Raw genomic sequence first — 20,980 nt, 5'->3', positions numbered from 1 at the left:
ATTTAATATTAGACTAGATGCATGTTCAGGAGAGTTGGAGAGACAAAAGATTCTTAGAAAAAGAAAGTGATCCTTTGGGTCATCCATAGATAGTGTTAGATTATTTAAATAAGGAAAGGTGAGTTTGCAACACCAGTTAAATATAAACAACTATAAATATAAAATCTGTTACTAGCCTCTTTCTGCTTACTATACTTCCTCCCTCTTTTCCCCCTCTATGCTGCAGAGTTAAATATTATTACTATTTATGGTGATATTCCCTTTTGTAATGGTGGATTGCAATCTTATTAGCCTTTCCTTATTTACCTTAAACAAAGTGATGGAAGCGAGAATGATAGATGTTGTATAAAAGGTATCAAGCAAGATAAAGAGGGTGATAGATATAAAGTTAGTAAAAGATTGATCATTTGAGGAGTTACTGGCAAATTGCTAATTAAAACAATTCAAATGAAAAACTTTAACACGTTATCTGTTTAATATCAAACGCTTAGATGAACTGAGGGTTCAGTGTAATCTTTGACAGATTTATTCAACAATTTACTGAACAAAATGGTACAGTAGAAAGTGCTGGTGCGTCAAGATTAAAGTCTTTGTTTAGACCTTCGTTTACCGTTTCACTTTTATAGAAATTTACTTTCTCCCCAAAGGGCGACAACTCTCTCTTCAGTCTAAATCCAAGGGAAATAACTATTAGATTAATATATAACAAGTTATCCCCAATCAAGGAATACTTAATGTATTTTTTGTGATTAAAACATGTAGGCAAAAGCTTTAAAAAAAGCAAACGTTTATTAACTCTACTTTAGTATAATAAATAATAATAAATAAGGGTCTTCCATAATTAAAAAAAAAATCTTATATATATATTTTCTTTTTTCATAAGTGTTTAATAGTTGTTGTTTGAAATAATTAATATGCATATGAATGAATTTGGGAGAAGGGAAAATGGAGTGTTTGGCAGCAAAAGGAAAAAGTCGAATTTAAGAAGTCATGCGAACGATGTCAATTATTTTTTTGTTTATTATTAGATTACAGGTCAAAAGCAATTTTTTTCTAACTACAGTTTTTCTTTTCATGCATGTTATTTAACCTTTTTGTTCCCCTTTGACCTTGCTAGTTACCCTGATGTGATGATGCCAGCATATAACGAATCACGATACTATGCAGCATTCTTTATCATTTACCTCAGCTTGGAACTTTTTTTTCTCATGAACCTGGTAAGTATATTAATAAATTTTATCTTTTTTCTTTTTTTACTAATTCAGTATAACCCTGGGATATGGCATTAAAAATGAGTAACAAAATACAGTACAGTATATAATACACATGTATATTATCAAATAACATTATAAATAACCCCATAAGGTGGGGCAAACACTGTAACCAGGGGCTGAAAAAACATTGTATTCCACATCGTAATCTGGAAAAACTGTATCCTAGGGCCACCGTATCCCGGGGCTCTACTGCACTTAAAAATCTATTTAAATCCACTTTACTAATTAACCACGAATAACTGAATGATATGACCTAATCATGTTGACACACCAAAGTTAAGCAATGTTGAGTTTATTACCAACCTGCTGGGTGATTATATGGGAATACTAGGTACAGTATGTATTTAGGTATCCGGATATACTCCCTCAAGGAGCTGAGTGCCCTTGCTTCATACAGTTCTAGACCACCCTTGGACAAGCTGCAGCACCTATTAGTCTCCATCTAATATTCTACAGGGCCACCATACAACAGGTATAGAGTTTCTTAGCTGTGGGTACGGTAATCCTCTATGAGAAGGCAACTCTGATGAAAAATTAAAAATCGAATAGAAAGAGTCCATCAGCTCTGTAAGACCATCTGCTAGAGATGGTGTTACAAACAAAACACCTGTTCCCAAGTTGTTATAACTATCACACAAAAGTTGGTGAGTACAGAACTGTCCAATGAATAAGAAAAGGGGAAGTTCCTCATTTTCACACTATTTTGATGAGACTTTTTTCTTTATCGGACGTAAGGTTAGTAATAGGATTAGGAAACTTTTTTGTGGGTCTTCACACTGAGATTGTTGTAGGTTGAGTAATTTTTTGTTCCTAACTTTTCAGCATGTGAAAAATATAATGTAGAATTTATCTCCAATTGCAGAGTTTTTGGTAAGTTTCCTAAAAAGCTAAAATGGACAGAAATGGAGTAAAATTTTATTCAATTTTACATATGCATGATGGTGGAAATGGGTTAGGACATTCATTTAAGATTTTTTTGCCATTCAGTATTCCCAATACAATCACAAATTAACATTTCTACCGGATCAAGAGTGATGGAAGAGCAAAGTACCCTTTTAAATCCAATAAAAGTTTTCAAATTCTGTACAGATTCCAGAGTTCAGCTAAATGTGTTTTTAAAAAAAAAAAAAAAGTTACAAAGGCCGAAACATGAGAACAACATTAAACATGAGAATAGTAGTCCGAATAATCCAGGTAAGAATTTGTAGATCCTGATCTCAAAAATTCCAAAACATGAAATCTTTTGATAATTTTTCATTTAAAATTTTTTTAATGCATCTGGAATTTATTGTCTCCCTTTATTTGTCCTTTAAACTCTTATCAAATTTTTTTTTTTTTTTTTTTTCCAAAGCTTCTGGCCGTTGTCTACGACACTTTTTCATCGCTTGAAAAAGAGAAAGTTCGTAAACTTTTCTTTCACAAAAGAATCGGATGTAAACATGCATTCCGTTTACTTGTCAGCAAATCTGTGAGTTAAATATTTTTTAATTTTTTAAACTTGTATTTTAACAATTAAAATTTTAAATTCCATCTAACATTTGAAAAGAATATTTTTTTCTTGATTTATCAAGGAAATCAGGATTCTTCAAACTTAAAAAAAAATTTTTTAAGGATGTTTTTTTCTATATTTCATCTATATAATAAAGTAAAGTATGTTGGATCATCGGTTTTGGTCATCAATAAGTTTCATTCTACAAAATCATTTGATTTTTATTTAAGTTTATCACTTTGTTTTCTTTTTATGTAATGTTGGTACATGTTATTAGAAAGAAAGAAAAAAAATGCAGTTTGATCAAATTAGTTTGAGAAATTATTTTATCTTACTGAAGAAAAGGGAAACCATCTTCTACCATTATGGGACGAAGTAAAAATTATAGACAGAGAGGAACGGTGGAGAGTAAGACGACTGAAAGAAGCAGCACATATGCTGGGGAATAACCAACTGCTAAGCAGACCTAGTATATAATTCAATACAATATGGGAACCAGTAATTATAAACAATAGATACTATGTACAAATAATAAGTAAAAACATTGATATATACAAGTAATAAGTATAGAGATAGATATATAGTAATAATTAGTAATAAATAGTGATATTTACAACTAGAAATAAAAATAGGTTTAAGGCTTCTAAAATTCATACTAGACTTGTCCGCAAGGACCCGTGGCGCAATGATTAGAGTACTGGGGAAAAATCGATTGTAAAAGTGACCTTCTCCTGAAGGTTGAAGGTTCAATCCTCAGTGTGGGTGATCGAAATCTACATTTGCGAATTACTATCCAGTCATGGCTGATGGAACAAGAGCATACTACCCCCGTGAAGTAAATAAAGGGTTTCACTTGAAATTCCGTCCAAATTCCCGAGTCCGACAGAAACATTCCCAAATTCGACAAGATACACCTGAAGGTCGGTTGGAGGTTATATCGACCGAAACGTTGTGAAAATCACACTCAAGATGAGAACAGTAGTCCGATGAATCAAAATAATACGAATAACCAATCCTCATCTCAAAAATTCAGAAACGTGATAAAAAGTGGGTTTATACTTAAATCTCAATGAGATGAGATTCTGATTTTTAGTTGGAAGATGAGCAGCTAAATGCTTCCCCTCAGAAGAGCCAGAATCATACAAAATGCAAATATAGAAAAACTGGCTTAACAACATTTCGATATGAAACGAGAATGAAGGAATAGGATAATATGGTAAAAAATAATTAAAATATATTTTTTTTAATTATTAATTTTATTAATGGGCCTTCATTCCTTAAGAACCCTTCATAAAAACAAAACAAAATACCTCCATCTAAATGGATTTCTCCTTTATCGAATATAACCAGCACCATGGTTTTACACCTAAATAACATGCTGTCTAGGATTTTTTTTATTAGCAGGGTTTCATTTCTTATAAACCACATCATAAAAACAAAACAAAAATATATCAGTACTATGAATATATTCTTTCTGGTTTTGTGTAATCATTTTGCCATCTTTCCACCAGGCAATGCCGGTACATTGGTCCTGCTAGTATTAAAAATAAAATATTGTAGTATTAAACAGTATTTTGTTGACATGTATTTTTTTTTTTTTTTTTTTTTTTTTTTTTTACAGAAACCTATGCATATTGAGTTAAAACATTTTATGGGAATGATGAAATATTTCAGACCAAATAAAAGTAAGTATTGCACTATTGAGCACTCTGAATGAGCTCTATTCATTAATTATCTATACTTGAATACAGAATTCTTGATATCTATGTTTGAATATAGGATTCTTAATATCTGTTGGTGAATACAGAATTGGAAATGTTTTATTTTAATGGTGTGTATGTATATATTATATAAACTCAATATTTGTGTATGCCATATAGAAAAAGGATAGAAAATGTTCATGAAATGGACAAGTATTATGTAAAATTAATCAGGGAAGATAATGGAAGTGTTTTTTTTTTAATCTTTAAGTGCACTTCTCAGCTGTTTACGTAACCTATGTAAACAGCTGTAGATGTACTTAGAAAAGATGCAGATGTGAAGTTGCTGGAGGTTGAGTTATAAACTGGATAAGTACCTGTATTTATTCTCTTTAGATCTACAAGGTCTACTCTCCCAGGCTTTTCCTTCTCAATTTGAGGAGGTAGTTTTTAACTAAGTGCCTTAGATAGCCTTAACAGAAAATGCTAAAAGAGCTGCTCATGCAATTTTTGTGTTGTCTTATCCTCTTTAAACTTTGGTTTCCTGTCACATTTTCTCATGTATCAATTATTTCACAAAAAAAACAAACAAACTTAAACCTGTCTGTTTTCATGAAGACATTTTTTTTGTACCGAGATCGCTCAAAACAAGGCATGAAGCCACTTGATGTAAAGTGCTAACAAGAACAAAAGATGACTATAGTAAAGTCCCTAGATGCCTATTGACCTTAGTCTTGAAAAAATTAAGGTTGTAGGTTGAAGAAAAACGGTGAGCAGGAAGAGGGTTCCACAATCTTGCAGTTCTTGGAAAGAAGTTCCTGGAATAGGATGCTGTATTAAATGAAGTATTAAAACAACGAATTGGAAACGTCTAAACCAGCGAGTCAAACGAGCTGGATTGATAACGCGAAACGAAAAAAATATGCATAAAATTAGCATGTCATCCTCACCTTGTATTTTTATGTTCTTTTGAAATTTGTAACTTTAAGTTTAAATAATTGTGTTGAATTTATTTTTGTCTTTAGGTCGCAAAGATGTTTATTTGCTCTTCAAAGGAATGAATATTCGCAAAAATGGTACTTTGAATCTAGAAGAATTTTTTAGCATTTACCAATATTGCAAGTTAAAATGGAAGGTAAGTCTCCCATTGCAAAAAAACAAAAATAAAATATTTATGAGACTGTAAAAGAGTTTTTTCTCATTGTTCTTTGAAGTCTAGGGAAGAGGAGAATAGAACCTGCAACAGGATTTGGGATCATTCGGACTACTGCTCTTATGTATCAAATGTTATTCTTGCAACGTTTTGGCTGGGGTAATCTGACAGTCTTTTTGATGATCGTCTCTTGAAGTTTCTGGAATAAAATCTCCTTGATATGATTTCTTTACATAGCTGGATTTTACGCTTATCTCTTTCCTCGAATAACGGATCTATTAATATTAAACCTTCTTTTACATATATTACTCCATCTATCTCACAAAGTTTCTCCCAGTATAGCTTTTAAATATCTAATTTCCAAGATATTGAGTTTCCTCTCATTCTCTGTCAGTATATAATCCATATTTCACCTGCATATACTATATTAGAAGAAACTATTAATGCATTGTAAAGTCTTAACATCAGACATGTTATATTTATCTTTTAGATGTCTAAATGTTTCTATTTCTCTGCTAATGTCAGATGAGGATCTTCAGGTGCGTTTTCTTAAAATCATCTGCAAGAACCTAAGTAATAATTAATTCTAAATGGATCTTCTAGAAGTTGATGGTCTTACTCAGTCGTGGTTGATGAAATGAGTTTTGCATGTACTCCTCCTCCAAGGAGAGGTCTAATTTCTTGTATATCACAATCAAATAAAATGCATGTTTGTTATCGAGTGCAAATCGATCAAATCATACCTTGTGTTTCTGCCTTTCTTGTGACTGAGGCACTTGAAGCCTTTTATTAAGCTGTTGACGTTGCCTTCTCATCTGCTAATGGCAAGGGGAAGGCCTTCCAGAGCTACAAACATCTCCTTGGCTCTGTGGTTTATAATAGATTCTTCAGTCATTTCTTTTCAACAAACATGCACCCTTTCTTTTTGAGTTATGTGACATCACATCAGTTTCTAGCAATAGAATAGTAGGTTAAGGTAACATCTAAGTGAATATGCCAACTCCATAACCTCAATTTCCTGCATATGTGGCAGCGTTGCTCAGTTAATCCAAATCATCAGATATGTACTAGCAAATATACCATTTACTATTTAACAGAAGAGCATACAACTCTGTGGATTAAATAAATTCCAAATAATTAAAAAAATCAGCAATATACACCTGTTCCAAACATGATCATTCTCCTTTGTTAAAAAACAAGATTTTATCAGCTTATTTGTTACATGTCTCTGAAGACTTTGTGATGCAACATTATAGTACATAGCTCTAATTCTACTCTTCACTTTTAATGGAAGTTTTCAATTTCTCCTTACTCTAACCTAATGTGTAAAATTCCGTTTTCAACATTTTACAAACCTATATTTAATTTTTCTACAAAGCAACAGATAATGAAGCAGCATCTCCTTGTTTTTGAAATTTTGATATCTAAAAAATATCCAGTTCATGAATACCTTTTCGTAATTTTGTGATCGGGGATCATTTCACATTAAACTTCCATAAAAAATGGCCCTTTCTAAAAATTGAACAGAATAAATTGAATAATCCTGGAAAAGGAGTAGCACCGTTATTTACACCTTTGTGTTTAACTAATGAAAATGAAGTCTTTATTTACATTTTATATCCTGCATATCTTAGGTGATTTCCTATCTGTGGTGAAACATCTTGAATATGTAGCTCTCTTCGAATGCAATTTTCTGATTTCTCCTTATTCTCGCTTAATGTGGAAAATTCTGTATTTAACATTATTTTTATACACTTACATTTAAGCTTCCGACAAGGCAACAGATGCTGAACTGGCATTTCCATTTTGTGCAATGGAGAAAAATACAGTCTAGTAGGATGACTACAAAGAATTTGTATAGCACCAGTAGACAGTAGGACAAATTAATAGAGCATAAGGACGTTTTTAATAATCACGAATGCCACTTTTTTTTTTTTTTTTTTTTTTTAATAGTATAATGGTACATAAATCTAACACAAACTGAATTAATGATTGGCCTTGTTAACATTTTACTTTCTTCACTATCACAAAAACAAGAAACCCAATCTACCTTTTATTCTCCTCATAAAAATATTCTATGCAGGATAAAAAAATGTATTTTTGTTTTATATTTGAGAATTTTTTTTTTTTTTTTTAAATTTATTTAGATAAAAAATGATGACTCAATTTGGTCTACAGGTTTTAAGCCTCCATTTAATGTTCTCTTCAGAGGTAAGTTGGTTTCTTTTTATATCTATAGAAAATATTTACTTGACTCCTCAGTGAGTGCAGATATTAAATAAGATTGGAGTGTAATCTAGTTCAATCCATTGGATCAACAATGATTGTCTAATCATTTTTAATAGATTCATGTAAATCTAACCATTAAAATGTATTCAGTATGAATTGGATGATTCTATTTTTGGCATTGGTTTCACTGATATCTTTTTAGTTAGAATTCTTTCTAGAAAGACATTGAGTACTTACAAAAAGGACCATGTAAAGGTTGCTTAAATGAAAGTAGAATGAACTGAATTCAAACTTGGCTTGTCAGTCTGTGTTGTTGACCACTGAGCCACTGTCACCTCCCTCATTTGTCATGAGTGTGCATTTACTATATAGACACTAATCATCGGGTTGTTTTTACTTAAATTACCTGATTTTGATACTTATAGTAGTATCGATTAAGAAGGGAATTTTCGGTTGAGTTTAATAAACTTATTTCATTTTGATTTCCACTTTTTGTTTAGCGAAAGTTGGGCATTCTGATTAGTACTTGCATGATTGGAATTTAATTTTAAAATTGTTCATAAAAAATTAACCTTTAAAATTGTCTCTGAGATGCATATAAGATGCTGATGACACTATGCTCTCTAACAGACTCGGGGAGAAAACTAATGAATACATATATATAAAGAAATGGGCAAACCTCTGGAGGAAGACCTCTAGTCTGTAGTTGAATGGGGCTGTAATGTTCAATCCTGCCAAGGTAAAGCTTATTTCCTTTAATAATTACAAGGAGCCATCTCAGCCACTGATTACCATAGCTAATGATACACTACCTGAAAGTGTTTCGCTCAAGCTCCTAGGCTTAATTTTCACAGACATGAATTGGTACAAATACATTGAGGTAATCGCCAAGGTTGCTGCGAGGATAGTGGCCTCTCTACCTTGCTAGAAGGTTACTCACACTTGAGAGTATCCTGTGTCTCTACAAAGCCACTATTCACTCATGCATTGAATATTGCCACATCTGGGCTGGTGCATCTGCCACTAGTCTCTTGCTCCAAAATAGTGTTCCAAAAAGAGTCACCAATCTAATATGTCCTGTACTGTCGGCCAAACTCTAACCTCTGTCCCATCGCTAAAATGTTGCATCCCTGTGTCTGTTTCATAAATACTTTAATGGTAAGTGCTCAGACGAATTCAAAAGCACTAGTACTCCCTTGACGTAAATATCTTCAAACCAGACAAGCAGCAAAATCCCACCCCTACACTGTAGAGATCCCTCAAACTGCTAGATTTTGGAATTCCCTTCCAGGCCCTTGCTTCTCTGACTGTACTGACCTGCAGATGTTCATATATAATGTGAACAGACATCTTGTTGCTCAACTCCCTACATAGTATCCCAGCAAATCTAGTCTCAAATAGTAGCCCCTTATGACCTAGTAGCACTGTTCCTTGTTTGGGGTGAATAAACATTAAAAAAAAAAAAAAAAAGTTGAATAAAAATATTTTTTAATTTTTACTTTAAAATGTTAGTGTAATCATAAATTCAGAACCATGCAATGGGCAAGCAAAGGAAGCTTCCATTGTCATCTGCAAAAGTTCCTCTGGTGCTGGCAAATTAAAGTCAATATTTTTTGTAATATTTATTGGATACGGGTTTTTATATGTAATAAAAAAAACATTTAAATGTAAAAACTTTTTTATGTAAATTTTTAAAATATAAAATCATTCTTAAAAAAATTTTTTAAAGTAAAGACTAAAAATGTATTTTGATTATAACATTTTTATTAAAGATAAAACCATTTTGAAACGCAAAGCATTTCAAAGACTATTTTTTGTTTATATAGTTTTAAAATTAAACTGGAATTATGTAATTATTAATCAGAAGGAACTTGTCCTCTGTATACATTGGCATGATTTTTGTTAAAAATGGAAGTCAAAATAAGTTCAACTTAATCAAATTTTTCTTCTTAAAAGTAACAATGTTTTATATTGAATTTTTTTTTTTTTTTTTTTTTTTTTTTACATGGAAGTCGTCACTTATCAAGGCCTGGAAGCCACTCGGAGATAAGGGTTATTGCGTGTACAGTAATCAATGGGATAGTATCGTAATCATTAGTATTGGAGATTTGATAAAGTGTTTTACTTAAGGGGGCGGTTCATCAGGAATTTGTTTATGTTGGACTTGAAGACATCCAAGTTGTACTCAGGTGGGAAACAGGCAGACGGAAGAGAGTTCCACGGGCGTGCACTTCTAAGAAAGAAGCTTTGTTCATGGAATCTACGTTTTGGTTTTGGCACAGTTAAAGAGTGGGGGAAATTTTTTACTGTGGATTTGAAGTGATATTTGGTTTCTGTACCAAATGACTAATTTGCCATCAAAATAATCCTTTTCACAAGACACATAATGATTTTTCTAAAATCAGTGTTGCAACTAGCAGACATTATATGAATAGATGTACATTTTAGTCAGATTTTTGTTAAATAGATTTGTTGAATGTTTAGAATTTTCCAAAAGATTCAAGATTTCTTTGAAATGCATTGTTTTACTGGTACAATAAAAAATTTAAGTTAAATCATAATTTACTAAAATACTTTTTTTTTTTTTTTTTTCAGCTTTGTATAAATTGGTGACCCACAAATGTTTTGAATATTACATCTGTAAGTATATGGAGTTATATTTTGTAATTTATTTTGTACGTTTATTATTTTTCCTTTGACAAAGTTATTCTTGACTCTGACAAGTTGTCTCTTCTACTAATTTAGTTATCTCCCTTGAACTGTACTGGCTACGAGTATGAATCTTAAATCAAACCACGGTTTCTTTCCTACTGGAAGCTAGCTGGATGTGTCTGGCTCAGTTCCTCATTTTTATATGGTTACAACCATAGGACCAGTAGATTTCTTTGTTGGCTCTGCATCTTTTAGTACTGCAAGAACCCATGGCATAAAGGATGAAATATTAAAAATTCAGTTCTATGTAACACTCTTCTGGAGGTTGAAGATTCAATCTTTTTTATACAAAGGAGGCATCACTTATCAAGGCTAAAAGCCACTTAAGGATAAAGGTTAATGAGTGTACATTAGTCAATGGGACAATATCGTAGTGAAAATTTGATAAATTGGATTACTTAAGGGGACGGATCATCAAGAACTTGTTAATGTGGGTGATACTTGTAATATAATTTCAAATTAAGTCTTCTAACTGATCATGGCTGACAGAACGAGAGCATGTTACCACCATGAATTAAATAAAAGGTTCCATTCATAATACTGTACAAATTCTAGTTTGACAGAAAGATTCAGGAGTTCAACAAGATACACCTCAAGAAGGTTGGAGGTTATATCAGTTGAAACGTGAGAATAACACCCAATATAAGAACAGTAATCTAAATAATACAGTATCTATTTCTGCATTCAAAACTGTTGGGGGTCGGTAACCAACTGTGCGCCAGATCTCATTAAAACCAACTTTCCTTTTTCAAATATTCAACTTTAACTCCCGTTTTTCCTCCTCTTTCTCTGGAGTGCCAATCACGACCCCCCCCCCTCCATCCAATCCCATCTCCTGGGATCTCTTCATACCCTGACTAACTGTGGCCTTTTGTTGGCAGCCACTGTTTGGTTGCTCCCAACATCCGCTGGAGATCCTACTGTCTCCATTCCTAGGCTCACCCACAGATGACCTTAGACATTGTTTTTCTCACAAAACTGATCCCAGTGAGACTTTTGCCATTCAATGAAGTACTTCTCTTGTTCAAACAAAGAGACTATCTCTTGGGTGATCAGATTCTGGTTAAAGATATTCAGTTTTCTGTTCCCCTCTCTTCCTTTGACCATGCATCTATCACTGCAACGTCTACAGCAGCAGAACATACTGCTGCACAGGACATGTTTACAATAACAAATGAAAATTGATTACTCAAAGCCAAACTTTAATTTGTCAGTTTGAATGCTATTTGGGCCTGACTTTGAAAATTTGACAAAATAATTTTATGTTTAATTTGGATATTACTAACTGCAAAACAGTGTAACTGGTATACTTTTTGTCCATTTAAAATTATGTTAAAGGCAATTCCTTTTTTTCTTAATTTTCTCTTATGTTTCAGATCTTACCATTGCTGCTAACTTTGTTTGGATCCTTATAGAAACAGTACATCTATCAGGTAAGGCATCCTGGCTTTTATTTGTGAGAGTATTAAAAGCTTCTGTTAAGGTGGGAAAACATTTTAACTCCATGAAGCTTAGCAATTGTATTTTGAAAGAAAAAAAAAATCTGTAGACATAATGAGAAAAATAAAGTCTTTTAGTAATTTATGATTTAACTACGATTTTTATCGTAATGTTTAACTATACACTGCAAAGAAATCTTGAGTCTTCAGGAAAATTTTAAACATTTAAAACAAATCTATTTGCATTAACATAAATTTCATATTAGATGTATTTGCTCTTTGCATATAATGTGAGCCATTGTATGGATAAGACTGTCAGTCTTTTAAAAAAAAAATTAGTAATACAGAAAATTACACATAAAGCAGAAAACTTGGTTTTAGTAGTGCTCTGGAGGCCTCCTGGTTTTTAGTTTTTCACTGCTCACTTATGAAATGTTTTGTTTTTTTTTTAATTTTTTTTTTTATTCATTACATTCTTCTACAAAGTGGTAGATAAACTTTGTTTTCAAACAAATACATTCCAGGATGATGAGAGATAAAGAAATAAGTTTAAAAAAAAAATATGTTAAGCACACTTTAAATATTGCTTTGTTTTTTTGTTTTTTTTACATGGAGGTCACCACTTATTAAGATACGGAGGCCACTCAGGTGCAAGGGTTATTGCGTGTACAGTAATCAATGAGATAGTATTGTAGTAATCATTAGTATTAGAGATTTGATAGTGTCTTACTTAAGAGGGCGTTTTGTAAGGAATTTATTTATGTTTGACTTTAAGACATCCAAGTTGTAGCCAGATGGGAAACAGGCAAAAGGAAGAGAGTTCCACAGTCATGCATTTCTGAGAAAACTCTGCTGATGGAATCTACGTTTTGATTTAGGCACAGATAAAGAGTGGGGAAAATTATTGGCAGTAATTTCAGCCAGACTGGTGTTTCTTGTGAAAGATTGGCGAGAGGGGGGGACGAGAGATTTGAGCTCAGACGAGTACTTGCCATGGAAATAACGATAAAAGAAAGACAGGCTTGCAATGTCTCTTCTGTGGGAGAGAGGTTGCAGGGAAGAGAAAAGGGCATCCCCCACTAAGCTACAAAGTCTATTTTGTACTCTGTCAAAGCAGGATAGGCTGTTTTTAGCAGCTCCTGCCCAGATGTGGCAGCAGTACTCCTTCCTTGGACGTACTTGGCTTTTATACAGATAGAGAATTGCATCAGTAGTGAGATATCTTATGGAGCGGTAGAAGGATCCCACCATTTTCCCAGCGTCCCTGGCAATAGATTTGATGTACGTGTTCCATTTCAGATCAGGAGTAAAGGTCAAACCCAGAAGCTTGTCAAAACAAAACATGGCACCTCCCCAAGACGAGAGCCATCCATTTCAATTGATGCCAGATGGGGATCAGAGCGTTGATGATGTAAAGATAGAAGCTTGGTTTTGGATGCATTAAAAGTGACCAGCCACCTCTTCCCCCATTGTACCACGCGCTCAAGGTCAGAGGAGAGAGAATTAGAGAGAACTTTGTCATTTACGGCCTTTGATGTGTTGCCATAGATGGTCATGTCATCAGCATAGATGTCAACGAATGATTTAAGTATGTGTTTAGGGAGATCATTGATGTAGATCAGGAAGAGAGTTAGGCCCAGGATGGACCCCTGAAGGACTCTGGCATTAATACTGTGGGCCTCTGATTTCTGCCCATCAACCACTACTCTTATGAACCTATCAGAGAGGAATTATTTAATGATTGAGAAAACATTACCAGTGATACCGTAACTGGAAATCTTGTGAAGTAGGCCCTTGTGCCATACCTTATCGAAGGCCTTTGATATGTCAAGAGCAATTGCTCTGGAAAGGAAGCCTTTGTCAAGAGATTCACTAATCTTATGAGATATAACCGTTAGCACATCTGCTATAGATCTTGCGGAGCGGAAACCATATTGCATGTCACTAGAAGGTTGTTTCTGTTGAGGTGGTTGATTACTTCTTTATTTAATATGGATTCCAACAACTTACTCATGACACACAGGAGACTTATTGGTCTGTACTGAGAGGGAGATGACTTTTCACCTGAATTCTTAAATACAGGGCATACTGATGAGGTTTTCCAGGGTGTTGGAAAGCACTTCTCCTTAAGGCAACGCTTAAACAGTTTTGTAAGTATGGGGGCAAGTTCTAGTTGAAGCTTTTTCAGCACTATAACTGGAATACCATCAGGGCCAGTTGTTTTACTGGAATCAAGGTTCTTGATTAGCTTGGCGACCTCACGCGCAGATATTTCTATGTTGCATAGCGTGTTGTCTGTTATAGGAGGAAATACAGGGAGTTGATAGCCTTCGTCACATAGAGTAGAATTAGCTGCAAAGTTCTTGGCAAATAGTTTGGCCTTGCTGACGAGATGACCTCCGGTCCATTGATAATGGTTGGGATAGAACGCACACTTCTGTTCAGGATCCTGTTTGCTATTTGCCAAAACTGATGGGAACCAAGCTGCTGCTCAGCTACTTTGGATTTAATGCACTGAGCATATAGCTCTCTTGCATTTTTTATTACTCTTTTACAGTAGTTACTGGCAGTCCTGAAAGCAGCTTTAGTCTCAGTACATCTATTACATTGGTAGCTATGGAAAAAGTGATTTCTGTGCATGATGGCAGCAGCACATTCTGGGGAGAACCATGGCTGGCTGTTAGGTTTTTGTTGGAATTTTTTGGATGGTATGAATCGGTCTATGCCTACAATTAACCATTTGGTCAGATCTAATGCTATAGAGGATACATCCTTTTTAAACATGGAATGCAGAGGTAGATCAGATATGAATGTACGGAAGCTATCCCAGTCAGCCATAGAGTATCGATATACAGTACGGTTTAGAGGTACGTCTGAAGACTTATTACATTTCATTTTTATCTTAACTGCTACAACGTAGTGGTCGGAGGATCCCAGAGGAGATAGAACGGAACATGAACATAGCTCAGGGGAAGTTGTGAGGAAAAGGTCTAGAAGGCTTGCATAGTGACCGGTAGTATCGGGCACACGGGTAGGTTCGTGAACAATCTGAGGGAGGTCATAGGCAGTAGCAAAATCATGACAGAACCCCCCCCTCGTCATCGGTCTTATTTGAGTGGGTCAGCCATTCCACATTATGGACATTGAAGTCACCGCAAATGTGAATGTTAAGCGAAGGATGAGCAGATAGGATGTGGTCAATTTTCTCATATATACTCTTAAAGATAGTAACACCACTGTTGCGGGGGTGGTAGAGGGCAAATATAAATGCAGTGGTGTAAGCTAGTGCAACCCAGAAGCACATATAAGGTAAATTAGGGTCTTCTCTGGAGATATTCCTACCACATGGAAAGCCATCTTTAATGTAGGCACATATTCCATGCCCATGGTGATCTTGGGGGGGGGGTCAGATTTAGATGTTAAGTTAGAGTATCCTTTAATTATGAATTCGTCTAGGGAAGTGGTTGGCCCTATGCCAGTTTCACTTGGAAAGAATATGTCCGATTTCGTCTCTTGTAATTGTTTCAACCTCTGGAAGGTTGGAACATAAACCCCTGCTGTTGGAGGAGGAGACCTGGTAGTAGGGGTCTACGTTGGAGGATGGGGTTCTAGGCTTTTTTGAGATTTGTCATGTTGAGGTTTTGGGATTTGTGGAACAGGTTGATAGACTTGGTTGGAGCAGGACAGAGAGGGAAAGTAAGAGAAAAAGACAAAAGAATTTTTTTTTTTGTAGCACCAAAGCCGTAACAATTACCCACTAGTATGGCATAGAGAGGCCCTAGCAGAAACTACTTCATGGTCCAGAATCCATTCACCAAATGGCAATACAGCCGCCCCGGTACTTTGCACCTGTTGATAGGACAGCCTCTTTAGTGGTTAATGACATGACCACAAGGATAGACATAGAAACAGAAGTTTTCCGACTTTTCTTAGGCTACTGTTCACAAAGTTCTACCGACCTGGAAAGCAGCTTTTTATTCACCCTTTGTCAGAAAAATTACTCATTGGAAATGAGGACTGAAGGACAAAAAAGGAGAAGCGAGAGTTACTGGAGCTGCCACATGCATTATCTACCCTCCATTTAAAAAAAAAAAAAAAAAAAAAAAAGGTGAGAAGGACTTATTAATATCTACTTAATATAAGTCCATTGCCCCATTCCGAGTTTAGGATATTACTTGAAGATAGTCTCACCTCCTATATTAATGCGTGGATACTTTTGCCTTCATCTACCTGGAGCTAGAATGTACGAGCATTCCAGCTCCACCCCATAATAAATATGCTATAATGGAACTTTTATCAAATTGGAAAGTATGGTTATTTAAACTTGTTTAAAACAACTGGTTAAGAAGTAATACCTTTAAAGTTACGTATTAAGTTTAGACTAGCTAGAAGTAATGCATGTTTTAGAGAGAAAAAAAAAGCCGCATGTTTTTGAGTTCAGATAATATGTAGGTATAATTTGGGGAATGTTCAATTTCATAGGAGACTTCTTTTTTTTTTCTTGTTTTAAATATAGGAAAAAAGTATTGGTTAATAATAGTATATTTGACAAAAACATTTAGGAAAAAAGATAAAGAAAACGAGACAAATATTCAGGATTAAAGTCAAAGCTGGAATAAGGAAAAAATAAAACAAAAGTTTGCAATACACAGATGTTAGTAGACTTCAAAAGTTATGGAGAGAAAAGTGACTTAGCTTCTTGAGTTCATAGCGTAAAAAGAGGATGCTAGTCAGTCTGTTTTTATGCCGATATTTAAAGGGTATGGCAGTGGTGGTGGTGGGGAAATCTTGGTGAGTTCTGTATTTTTATTTATTTTTTTTAAATTTTTAAATTATTTATAGTACTGGTCAATAATCTGAAACAAAATCTGGAGCAATAAATTATTAATATAGTAGAACACTTGGTGAATAATATATACAACATAAAATAGTGCTCAATTCCCTTGATGTAATAGGTGCATGCAATAATATAGTAGGCTATTTGGAATGTGGTGGATGCTTGATTCAAATGTACTTAATACTCTAAATGCAGCTAGTATGTGTTATAATATAATTTTACTCTTAAGTCTTGTGTTGAATCGAACAGTGCTCAATACCCTAGATAGAATATACAGATGTTAGCTGAGAAAGTAAGAAAATAGAGATACAAAGGAGAAATGGGAGTAAAGAAAAAAGGAGAATAACAGAAGAGTAAATTTTATTTGTTTTTTTTTTTTAAATTTAATTTTATATGCTTTTCTTTTTATTTATATTTTATATCAAACTAGCAGTGGGTGGTGGTGCCCGGTCGTAAAATACACTTAAATATGATTTTGTATATATTATTATAGTGGTGATTTAAAAAGTAAAAAAAAGTATTTGGGTGCCATCAGCTAGACTCGAAACCGAAAGCAAAACTGTAGCATTCAAAGCTGATGACGTTAGTATTGTACCAGCATGACATGCATATGAACTGATTAAAAATAAACTAAGATGAATGTACAAAATGTATAACGATTTTTCAATTTTTACCCCTTAAAAACTATTTTAACCAGCTTACTTTTACCCAGAAAAGAATGGCCCATAAAAAATCCAATCATTTGAAGGCCCCTGGCACCGATCTGCAACTTTATTTTGAAAGAGATAGTTTTAAAATATGGAGACATAGTGAATTTTATAAATTAGATTTTAATCATTTTTTTTTTTAATTACAAAAAATTTTTTCTTTTTCTGCCAAGTAGAATATTTAAACAAAAATAATTTCAACTTGTTACATGCAAAACCATATTCATTTTTAATTTTAAATTAAAAATTAAATCAAATATAATCTTAAAAATGAGACACCAGTTAGAAAAGCATTTCTTGCAATACATGAAAATGATTAAACAAAATTTTTTTTATAGACTTTAAAACTTACAAAGTAAGATATTAAAACGTAATTTAAATTTAATCTAATTATGTACATAATTTTGTATTTAATTTATGTACATTTTGTTGCACTTTTGAAAAAATTTTAGTTGAAAATTATATATCTATATCATTAATTGCTAAGTAATAGACAAATTTTTTTATTCTTATTTAAGTGCAACACAATGTACATAACATAAAAGAAATCCAAGGTAATTTTTAGATTCAATTTTAAGAAAAAATTTTGTTTAATCATTGTCATGTCATGCCTTAAGAAAAATGCTTTTCTAACTTGTGTAAAATTTTGCATAGTAATTTTTGAGCAAAAGTGGAACAGACAAATGGAAAAAAATATAATATAGATTATTATTGGCAAATAATCTGCAACTTGATAATATTGTAAAGGACTGCATAAAGTGGAAAACTATCGTATGACCACTTGCTTCAAAGTCAGGCAAAGAAGGAGAAATGGCTATCCACAAGATTTAATTGTTGCATTAGAATGAATTATAATTTTAGGATAAATACTGCCATGAATCTATAAAAACTTTGCCCCCCCCCACTAAATGAAAAGTAGTGAGATAGAATCTAAATTTAATTTGTTAGCTTAAATACTATTTAGGTCCAACCTGTAAACACAGGATGATCTCCTGATTTCTAATAAAATATGTATTTGTGTCGCACAAAAGTTAGCAAGTAAAAAATATATTTAAGGTAATGATGAAAGCATTTACCAATTCAGATAGTTCTCCTTCTCCAATCTATTTCTGTGATTTTTTTTTTTTTCTGTACCAATTTGTTTTATAGTTTTTTTAATTTTCAGTTTGAAATATTTTTTAATTTCCATTTTTTTTTTTTTTTTTTTTTTAAATTTATTTAAAAAAATATATTTTTTTAACTTTACCAATTCAAACGCTATTTCATATGAATATTAATATTAAAGGATAATTTAGTTATTTTTATGTAGAATATATACTCGTGTGTGTATATTATATATATATATATATATATATATATAATCAAAAAAAGGTTCAGACATCAATCACAACTTTTGTTTATATTTTAGTTATGTTTGCAAAAACTTGTATGTTTTCCTTTATCATCTTACGCATGTTTTGCAACCCATAGTGGAAAATACTATCTTCAGTTTATTTGGCTGCTCTTCAGAGATGATCACATTAATAAAAAAGAGGCATAGTATTTTAAAACCAAACAAAAGGAAGACAGTTTTGGAATACTCTTTTTATTATTATTATTGTTTGATTGTCTCTGAATAGCAATCAAATAAATCAAGAACCATATTTTTTGTTATGGGTTCTGAAACGGACATAAGACGATAAAGGAAAAATATAAGCATTCAAAAAGAAATATTGATTGTGTACTGATTCTTTCCTTTGATCATTAAAATAAAATCGATCAGTATATATGCTCAGAAGCCGGAAACATAACTTCATTGAGCTTATTATTTTAAACACTTTCTATGACATAAGGGGCATATACCTTTTAACAGATATATATTTTTATATAATCTCAGAAATATATATAAGTGACCTTGTCTGTCTGAAGAACGGTCTCTACCAAACTTTTTCTAATTTTTGGTATAGACTTGAAACTTGATATATAGGGGATTTGGAACTGTGGGGCATATGCAGTTTGGTTTTTAGCCAGTAAAAATATCTTCTAAGGAATCGAATTTGAAAAAAAAAATTGGAACTTGGCAGATATAAGTAAACTTAAAGTGCTCTTCTATACATGTGCAAACATACATTTATAGGTTAAACAATGTAATTTTAAAGTTGTGTATGGATTTAGATCAAACGGTAACAAATAAGGCTGTAAAACTACAGGTTTTGGTTTAAATTCTAGCTGACTGCACCTAAATCACTTTTTTTTTTTTTTTTTTTTTTAAGTTACTACTATATATTGGGTGTAATACAAGCATGAATAAAATATTGGCTCTATAATGTTTATGAAATTTGCATAAATTAAAATATATTTCAGCATATTTTATGATTGGGCAATGCCAGGCGGCCTGCTAGTGTGTGTGTGTGTGTATATATATATATATATTGGATGTTTTACTTTTGTTTTTATTGACTGAAATGGGCAACCAAATTTTCCTTTTTTTAAAAAAATTAATAAAATCTGTCATCTTGCAGAGAATTGTACTTTAAAGTAACAAAAACAAATCAAAAGTTTTTTTTTGCTGAATCAAATAATTTATTTATTTTACAGTTCAAAATACAGATGTGAAAAAATATAAATTTCCGTCCACTGGAGCTTCCATTTTCTTTGTATACAGTAAGTAATGTGTGTTCTTAACTATTGTCTTTATTAGACTAACATATTTTATAGTGTTTACATTTTTAGTGATCACATTTTGGTATATCTTTCTGATATAAGTGTTTTTTATTTATTTTGTGATTGATGGAAGAAGCACAAAAGTAAAGTTGATTTCACATGCACATTATTGTTGAACATAAACGTAAAAAAAAAGATTATAGAAACATCGTGCATCTGCTACTAGTCTCTCGCTCCTTGACAAGGTTCAAAAGAGAGTCGCAAACCTGATAGGCCCTGAACTGGCATCTAAGCTTCAGCCTCTGTCTCATCGACGAAACGTTGCATCCCTCTGCCTGTCCTACAAGTATTTTAGTGGTGAATGCTCTGACGAACTGCAAGCACTTGTGCTCTCACAACGTGAGCACCCTCGACAAACTCGACAGGCTGCTAAATCCCACCCCCACACTGTAGAGATCCCTAGATGTAAAAGATCTTTCTACTCCAACAGTTTCTTCCCCAGAACTTGGAATTCCATTCCAGGTCCCTACTTCCCCAACAGTACTGACATGCAGAAGTTCAAGTGTAACGTGAACCAACATCTTGCTGCCCAAATCCCTACATAGTACCCCAGTAGTTGTTGCCCCTGATAGTAGCCCCCTACACCAAAGTGGCAATGTGCCTTGTTTGGGATGAAATGTAATTAAAAAAAAAATTAAAAAAAAAAAAACAATACAAAAAATATATTACTGTTACAAATATTATGAGTAAAGGACACATCTTGCTAGGGCCTGAAATAGAGAATGATGCATGGACAA

The 20,980-nt window shown here is 33.1% G+C and overlaps 1 protein-coding gene across 1 annotated transcript in view; it reads left to right on the top strand.

Moving 5' to 3' along the window:
* The window catches only part of LOC145292385 (two pore channel protein 1-like), a 116,051-nt gene that overhangs the window by 57,801 nt on the left and 37,270 nt on the right, over window positions 1–20,980 (top strand). Inside the window, exons 8-15 of the mRNA XM_080138724.1 lie at window positions 1,118–1,217; window positions 2,626–2,742; window positions 4,385–4,448; window positions 5,489–5,598; window positions 7,764–7,827; window positions 10,441–10,485; window positions 11,934–11,990; window positions 20,118–20,183. Of these exons, the coding sequence (XP_079994850.1) occupies window positions 1,118–1,217; window positions 2,626–2,742; window positions 4,385–4,448; window positions 5,489–5,598; window positions 7,764–7,827; window positions 10,441–10,485; window positions 11,934–11,990; window positions 20,118–20,183 (623 nt within the window). The remainder of the gene's footprint in view (window positions 1–1,117; window positions 1,218–2,625; window positions 2,743–4,384; window positions 4,449–5,488; window positions 5,599–7,763; window positions 7,828–10,440; window positions 10,486–11,933; window positions 11,991–20,117; window positions 20,184–20,980) is intronic.

This window comes from Euprymna scolopes, chromosome 1 (genome assembly GCF_053919585.1).
Source record: "Euprymna scolopes isolate OS-2025 chromosome 1, ASM5391958v1, whole genome shotgun sequence".
Classification (NCBI taxonomy): Eukaryota; Metazoa; Mollusca; class Cephalopoda; order Sepiida; family Sepiolidae; genus Euprymna; species Euprymna scolopes.
Note: the sequence above shows the minus strand (reverse complement) of the source record. Positions and strands in the feature narration are given on the sequence as shown.